Source organism: Polypterus senegalus, chromosome 4 (genome assembly GCF_016835505.1).
Source record: "Polypterus senegalus isolate Bchr_013 chromosome 4, ASM1683550v1, whole genome shotgun sequence".
NCBI classification, from domain to species: Eukaryota; Metazoa; Chordata; class Cladistia; order Polypteriformes; family Polypteridae; genus Polypterus; species Polypterus senegalus.
In genome coordinates this window covers 241,903,095-241,911,416 of record NC_053157.1, presented here as the reverse complement: position 1 = coordinate 241,911,416, position 8,322 = coordinate 241,903,095, and the positions used below count along the sequence as shown (strand labels likewise).

General features: G+C 38.6%; 1 protein-coding gene across 1 annotated transcript; it reads right to left on the bottom strand.

Annotated features, from left to right (window-relative positions):
* Positions 1-204: 204 nt before the first annotated feature.
* LOC120528346 (gastrula zinc finger protein XlCGF26.1-like) lies at positions 205-8,113 on the bottom strand. The gene is made up of 2 exons (XM_039752481.1): positions 7,621-8,113; positions 205-3,480 (listed from the first exon to the last, which is right to left on the bottom strand). Exons 1-2 carry the CDS (start codon positions 8,033-8,035, stop codon positions 1,925-1,927), a joined length of 1,971 nt encoding a protein of 656 aa, XP_039608415.1. The 5' UTR covers positions 8,036-8,113; the 3' UTR covers positions 205-1,924.
* Positions 8,114-8,322: the final 209 nt, after the last annotated feature.

The window sequence follows — 8,322 nt, the reverse complement described above, 5'->3', positions numbered from 1 at the left end:
TATAATAGCTTACGACTGCCTGAATTGGAATGTGTACATTGCTTCTTTCAGATAAAGAGGTTATCAGGGCACTCATAGTTTTAAGAAATATGCTCAAATAGTAAGAATTCAGAAACTGTCACATTGATTTATAATATCACAGGGTGTTCTGTTAGTATCAAGAGGTCAGCATTTTCTCATAAAAGAATGCAAGTTAGTCCCTAATTCTGTGCACAAGCCTAATTATTTAATTACCTAAATGAAGAACAGATGATATAGAAATAACGAATCATATAGCTCTCTACAGCTCGATTAAAACAAAATATAGTCCTTGGTATTGTGAAGTAACTACTTATAATCATTACAGCTAATGTTTTTTATTTTCTTTCACAAACGGTACAAGTTCATTGCTACTCAGATAAGGACTCATCTCCAAACTTCCAAAACACAAATATTCCCATTGTTTTCAGTGGCACTGCAATGTGGATTTGATTTCTCCATTTTTTATTATTACATTGAACTTTTTCAGTTGTGCTGTGGGGTTGAAGTTATCATCACCGCACAGTTCTGTTGCTACCTCATTCTGTTGTCTGGTGTTTGTATTGTTCACCATCTTATGTCACAGCATTGGTGCACAGATGATCAGTCCCTGTATGGCTGACGTCCTGGCAGTACCGTTTCTGAGTCCTTCCTGAAATCTTACATGATGTTGATGATAGCTGATACAGGAGGACCACTTTCAACATTCAGAACAGTTAAAAGGCTTACCACAATAGGCCAGTCATTTATGACTATGAAGGCCATTGCTGTATGAAAAGTGTTAACCACATTTAGGACAGCAATGAGGTTTTTATCTGGCACCTAGAAGTTGTTGAAGAAAATTCTTGCTGTTTGTTAAATATCTGTTGTATTCCAGTGTGAGTTCATATGTGGCTCTGAGGATAACTTACATCTAGGATCTGTTTGTCACTTTCAGTGCTTTGTCCACTATTCTAATGTATTTATTAACTACTTTCAACTGGAGTCCTTTACCACATTCAGAAGATTTTTCTTCATTTTTATTGAATGAGGATCCAATGGAAATATCATGTCATTTCTGTGACAGGCTTTACTCCAATATGACTTTGCGTGTGTCTCCAAAACCCTTTTCTGTAAGAATTCCCTTTACCACATTCAGAACAGGTGTACTGTTTCTCTCCAGTGTGGATCCTTCTGTGGCAACTAAGTGCGTTTGGACTTGAGAATCATGAGCCACACTATGGACAGCTATTAGGTTTCTCTCCAGAGTGAATTCTCATGTGATCTTTAGGAGTTGTGCGGACTGAGAAAAGATTGCCACAGTCAGAAGAGCTTTGTTTCTAACCAGAATGAATTATTTTATGATTGTGGAGGAATCGTTATACGAGAATAACATTCCACATTCAGTACAATTGTAAAGCTTCTCTCCAGTATGACTTTTGTATACTTACACAGAGAATTAATGTGTTGGAATTGTTTCCACTTTCCAAGCAAAGGTGAGGTTTCTCTCCAGTGTGACATCTGATGTGAGTTGTGATGGTGCTTTGTTGTGAGAACTGCTTATAATATTCAGAACAACAATAAGGGTTATCTCTAGTAAGAGTTCGGATGTGGCACTGAATTACGCTTAAATATAAGAATCGTTTCTCACTTTCAGAACAGCAATGAGATTTTTCTTCAGTATGGGTTTTGGCATGTGGATAAAGACCTTTCTAGCTTGTATAACATTTGCAACATTCAGAACATACATACTGCATTTTCACTTTACTGGGAGTTTGTGTGTTTACTTGAAAAGAGCTAATGTTTAAAGCTTTTTTCCACATTGAGAACAGCAATATGGCTTCTCTCCAGCATAAATTTCAATGTGCCACTGAAAACTGCATTTGTCAGAAAATTGTGTGGCACATTCTGGACAATAATGAGGTTTTTATCCTGTGTGGATTCTTCTGTGCCTCTGAAGATTGTTCATACGCGAGAACGATTTACCACATTCTGAACAGCAATGAGGTTTTTCTCCTGTGTGGATTATTCTGTGACTTTGAAGTGTGCTTCTCATTGAGAACAATTTACCACATTCGGGACAACAATGAGGTTTTTCTCCTGTGTGGATTCTTCTGTGACTTTGAAGATAGCTTCGCCTTAAGAACGACTTACCACATTCTGGACAGCAATGAGGTTTTTCTCCTGTGTGAATTTTTTTGTGACAGTGAAGACTGCTTCTACTTGAGAACGATTTACCACATTCTGGACAGCAATGAGGTTTTTCCCCTGTGTGGATTCTTTTGTGACTCTGAAGACTGCTTCTCCTTGAAAACGATTTACCACATTCTCGACAGCAATGAGGGTTTTCTCCTGTGTGAATTGTTTTGTGCAACTCAAATTCACTACTCCAGGAGAACAACTTACCACATTCTGGATAATTATGAGGTTTTTCTCCTATGTGGATTCTTCTGTGCCTCTGAAGATTGCTTCTACTTAAGAACGACTTACCACATTCTGAACAGCAATGAGGTTTTTGTCCTGTGTGGATTCCTCTGTGCCTCTGAAGATGGCTTCTCCTTAAGAACGACTTACCACATTCTGAACAGCAATGAGGTTTTTCTCCTATGTGGATTCTTCTGTGCCTCTGAAGATTGCTTCTACTTAAGAACGACTTACCACATTCTGAACAACAATGAGGTTTTTCTCCTGTGTGAATTATTTTGTGACACTGAAGTTCACTTCTCCATGAGAACGATTTACCAGATTCTGGAAAACAAAGAGGTTTTTCTCCAGTGTGTATGCTTCTGTGCCTCTGAAGACTGCTTCTCCTTAAGAATGACTTACCACATTCTGAACAGCAATGGAGTTTTTCTCCTGTGTGAATTGTTTTGTGCAACTCAAATTCACTACTCCAGGAGAACAATTTACCACATTCTGGACAACAATAAGGTTTTTCTCTTGTGTGGATTCTTCTGTGCAACTCAAATTCACTACTCCAGGAGAACAATTTACCACATTCTGGACAACAATAAGGTTTTTCTCCTGTGTGGATTCTTCTGTGCCTCTGAAGATTGCTTCTCCTTAAGAACGACTTACCACATTCTGAACAGCAATGAGGTTTTTGTCCTGTGTGGATTATTCTGTGTTTCTGAAGATAGCTTATACATGAGAATGACTTACCACATTCTGAACAGCAATGAGGTTTTTCTCCTGTGTGAATATTCATATGTCTATTAAGATCACTTTTGTATGTGAATTGTTTGCCGCATTCCAAACAACATTTTTCTCCAGTAGGAATTTGGATTTCATTCTCCACTTGTTGTCTATCAGTTTTGATGGCTTCTGTCTGTGTTGCTCCAGTAGAAGGGAGAGAATCGCCCTGCAAAAAGGCTGCTGTCTGGTTCTCTGATCCTTTTGCCGATTTCTTCATACTGTTCTCATTGTACTGAAGAGAGGACTGACCAAATGAAGGTGGAGAGAAGCTGCCATTCTTCTGTACATCTGAAATAACACAAACATTTTAACTATTATTTTTTCCTGACATGGTTATCCAAGTCGACTTAAAACATTTGATACACAATTGGTTACATTTCTCTTGTTCTACCAACTGGAGAACAGGCAGGTCATAACACTTGCTTGTTGTCACATGGTCCCAATAGCTGAATTTAAACCTGCAACTTCAGAGTTTGATTTCCAAATTCCTAACCAATACCCACCTTTTAAAATAAATGACACAGTATAAGTAAAGTGGTGGCACATTTGTTGGAGTTTCTTCCTCACACTGAGGTGTCATTTATGGCTTGGCCACTCCATGTGTGGTCTTTACATGTTCTGCTGCTATCCATTCAATTTCTCCAACTTTCTCTTACATGTGAAAGACAGGCCTGATCTGATCAATCGATCACAAATCAAAATCAGCCGATTTTCACTCCAAATGACTTGACCGATGATCAGTAAATTAGCTGATCTTAACATCTGATCTTGAATGATAAAAAGCATGCAAGACCAAGCTCCAACATTACCAAAATACAGAAACACGTCCTCGACAGTCTAACAGTTTTATTTCCTTCATGTAATATTTGTGTAAAAAGAAGTCACTCATGGAGGATTCTGTGCTAACACTTTCAACAATACAAACCTTATTCAACATCTGAGAAGTCAACAAAAAAGGGACTGGTGTGAAGAACGAGCTGTTCAAAGGCGGAGGCGACCAGCAAGCTTAGTCTAGCTCAGTCGCCTACTCTAACTTGGCCTCCAAAGATGGCAGCACTTAGAAAACTCGATCTTATAATAATGACAGTGTGGAATGGAATTTAAAATCTATTTCTAGCTTCTGTACGAAAATCTGCATGTTCTCTGTGTGGCTAGGTATTATTATTAACATAAGTGTGCTTCCAGCTGTGGAATGCAGTTTTTGACCCTTCCCAGCTGATTCAGCAGTGTATGGCACGTTTTCTGATAAGCTTCATTCCAAATATAAGACTAGAATTTATGCTTTCCGTTGTAATCAACAAATTTTGTAAAGAATGTTCTGTGGCCTTTGAGTGAAACTGATTTATTTTTTTCTAACCATTCTCTTTGAAGATTTTGTTATAAATGCAGCTGAACCCCCCTTGTCGGGGGCCTTCCTTACATTTTCTCTCTGTAAGGAAAAGCCACTCTGCTCACCAAGAAGTCAGAAATAAAAGATTTTGCTTATTAGAATTGGGGTCTGCCTGCTATTTGTTTGAACCTTCGTCCACAACAGCAAGAACGCCAAAGACTTAGTGTGACAGCAAAAACAGTGGAATTTGTAAGCCTGGACAACCAGCCACTTTCAGTTCTGGAAGATGTCACCTTCTAGATCATTTAGATCCACAATTCCATTTGCCAGTGAGTGTTTGTTGACTGATTGTTGTGATGTGAGGATTTTGCATATAACTTGATAAATGTTTTGTATGTCTTTATTTATAATTTAGGCAAACCAAGTGGTGAGAGGTATTCATGTTTGCCTTCCCCCATCCCCCTTTTTACGACTGTCTCTTTGTAATTTTATGACAGGATTTGGGGGGATGTGTCTTAAACCAGTTTGATCTCCCACACAAAGCCAGGTTAGTGTAATATATGGTCTTGGGGTTGGGCAGGAGATAAGATGTTCTATTTCACCCATTGGTCTGAGGTATGGCTGTTTGGAATTGGCTAGTCTCAGAGGCCTTTAAGTACCATGATATCCTCCTATTGGTTCTAGGAATTGGAGAGAACATCTATAAATGTACTTGCTCAACCACATTCTCTCTCTCTGACTGACTCACATATGATGAAAGAAGCATCTCTCTCTGACTGACTCACATATGATGATGAAGACAACACAATGAAGAGCACAGCTCAGCAGCCATATTGAACAGACATGTGGCTGAAAGCTGAGCACCAACGATGCCTTAACTAGAGACATTTTAAGTAACTGCAAGTCTGTGTGCCACCTGAATTACACATCACCATTTTATCAGGTTGTATGGTTGCCAATATTCAAATGTACTTTGCATTTTGTTGTTATTTATGAATATTATCAGTAATACATTATTTTATGTGTAACTTAACTCCTGCTCGTCTTTTTACTACATCTAATTGCCTGAGGTTGTAGATATAGAAGGGAAGGTGGGGATAAGTTATATACAGTGGTAAGTCTGTGAGATTAGGCATTCGAAGGCTACATATTAATAATACAATAGGGGAAAGTAGAGCAATACATATATTACTCTACCAAGATAAAACACTGATTTATTTCTATAATTAATTAACCAGGCATTAGATGTTTTGACTAAAATCCCTTTTATTAGCCTTTCAGTGAATTTGTAGGTAGATGGGCGGAAACGGATGCAGAGTTTCACTGAGCTGGTACAAAAATATAAATCGATATCAAGTGGACGTCGATTACTTAGAAACTACAATTAGCCCTCTTATTTACTTGTTGGGTAGAATGGTATGAGCCTAGTTTTTAGGCCTAATAAAATAATATTAATAACGCATAATAATCATTGAGTGTGAATAGTCACTATATAGTTATGAATTCTGTAACAGATATCATCATCATAATGATTTTTCCCCAAATTAAACAATGGTGCAAGGACACATATTTCACAGATTATTGCAAATCTCAAGCATATAGTCTCCTTAGTGCCGGTGTTTCGACCACACAGATGCAGTTGGAGAGACAGACGACAGCCGAGAGATCCAAATAAACTCCCTGCCAACAGAACTGCAGAATGCATGAAGAAATTGCCAATGAAGATAAAAATGATATTTCAGTCAGCAGCATCAGAGGTGAATCTTTACCTCTGTAGGAACCTTATACCACAAGAGATGCTGGGCCACTGTCTTTCTGGAGGACCAATAAAAGTCGTTATCCTACCTGTGCCCTCCATATATGAGTGGGGACAGTGAGGGTCTGTTCAGTACGGCAACACACGTCATGGATAACTGAGAACCAGACTGTCCTCAGAACATGCAGAGACACTTATATTCTTAGATAAGAACCTGAAGCGTTCACCAAGACTGTCTCATTTTTGTTCTTGTTGTGGTAGATGGCTACAAATATCTAATTGAACATTTTATTTGGTTAGAAATGTGGAGTATGATTAAGACATGTCTTTTGTTTTTTTCAGCTTATTTTTGTCCATTATGTGTGCATTATGGGTAAATGTTTTTCGTGTATGATGTAAGTAGTAGCACTTTATTATGGAATACGAAGTTTATGAATGGCTAAAAATAAATTTATTATTTAAAAAAAAAGAAAAACAGTATTTTTGTTATTGATATCAGCAGGTCCTAATGGAATGGAATGGGTACTCCGTTGTCCTGGGGTCAAATCCTGCCCACAGTTGTTCTACAAAGGGGCTCTGAATGGCGTTTCTGGTTATTCTGGTTTTTCCCCTCATCCCCATAAACATGCAGAGGAAGTGGAGTGGTGACTCCAAATTGACCCGATGTGACGGTGGGAGATGGAAGGGCCCAAGATCATCTCCCAGTGAAGATTTTACACCACTGCCAACTTGTCTAGGCCATGCTGCCCCAGCAAGTTCAGGCTGACAGCAGAACACAAGATGCTGAAAGAAGACCCTGAGACCCCCCGAATGTCATCATGGCTCGTACAGGTAGCTCTTGTCACTGTTAACGTCAAAGTGCATGAAATTACCATTAGAAAGATGAGGCACATATTAGGTGGGCACTGGCTTGAGCAAATTCACTCTTATTTAGTGCACAGGGCTGAGGATTTTATTCTTACTTATTTATTTATTTTTGTGCATATTTCTGCCTTAACTGCCATACAATTTAAAAAATATACATGTCTTTAACAAAATATGACTTTTGATATTCTCATTGAATGTAATGCGCTGTTGGCCTAACATACGATACTGCCTTAGTCAGAGCTTCATGATGTTCAAGTCATGCGCTCAACACTTTAGATTTTTTCTTATTCAACCAAGTTATTCTAATTTATCATTTATTAGGTAACCTGTTTGTTATCTTGCACCCGAGCAGGTGGTCTTTATCCAAGTTAAATTAACCATGTTTTCCACTCTCACTTTAATCTTCTTAAAACGTCAAAGCACCCACCATTAGAATTTATAAATGCTCTCTTTTATATTTAATCACATTACTCACTTATTCCAGCACTCCCAGGTGACTCTTCTCCTTCTCTTCCATTTCCCTCGGTGATTTTCTCTTCAGATTCTGATAACTCTGATTTCAGCTCTGCAGAATTCTCCTGTGTTGCCAGTCGTCCCGTATTAGTGGACCAGTGCTGTAAACTGTATGGAGATTCTTCACAGGCATCTTGCTTGAAAATGTCCTCAGTTTCATACTTTTGAAGTTCAAGACCAACAGATAAATCATTCAAATCCTCAGCTTTAATGGCAGCAGTCACCTCCTTGCACTCCTCCTCCTCTTTAAAAACTGAATTTCTTTTATCGTGATCCTCCAGCTTCACACGCACACCCTCTGGTGTGAGCCGCTCATAGTCCTCTTCTTTAATGTCCACTGTTCTTTCATCAACACCATCTTCTTTAGCAGAGGCCATACTCTGTGGGAAACTCTTCTCTCTCTTTAAGTGTCTGTCCTTCTCTTCTCAGATTCACTTCTCACATGGACAGCCCTGAGCTGGAGACCATTAGACACCTCAGTGTATGGCCAAGTGAAATGGGAAAGCCCTGTGAAAATAAAACTGGTAGAATTAACTCCATAAAGTCAGTAAAAATAATGAACACACTTCAGGGTCACAGTGCAATCTATAAGGTTTGGGTCAAAGATACACGTTTCTTGATTTTCACTTCTGCCTCACAGTTTAAAATTCCAAATCAGGCAATT

Bases quoted from the DNA above. Each gene is read 5' to 3' on its own strand.
- LOC120528346 (XM_039752481.1), bottom strand. From the start codon at position 8,035: ATGGCCTCTGCTAAAGAAGATGGTGTTGATGAAAGAACAGTGGACATT. The intron at 3,481-7,620 runs GTGAGTAATGTG...GTGTTATTTCAG, and splicing joins ACCTGGGAGTGCTGGAATAA to ATGTACAGAAGAATGGCAGC.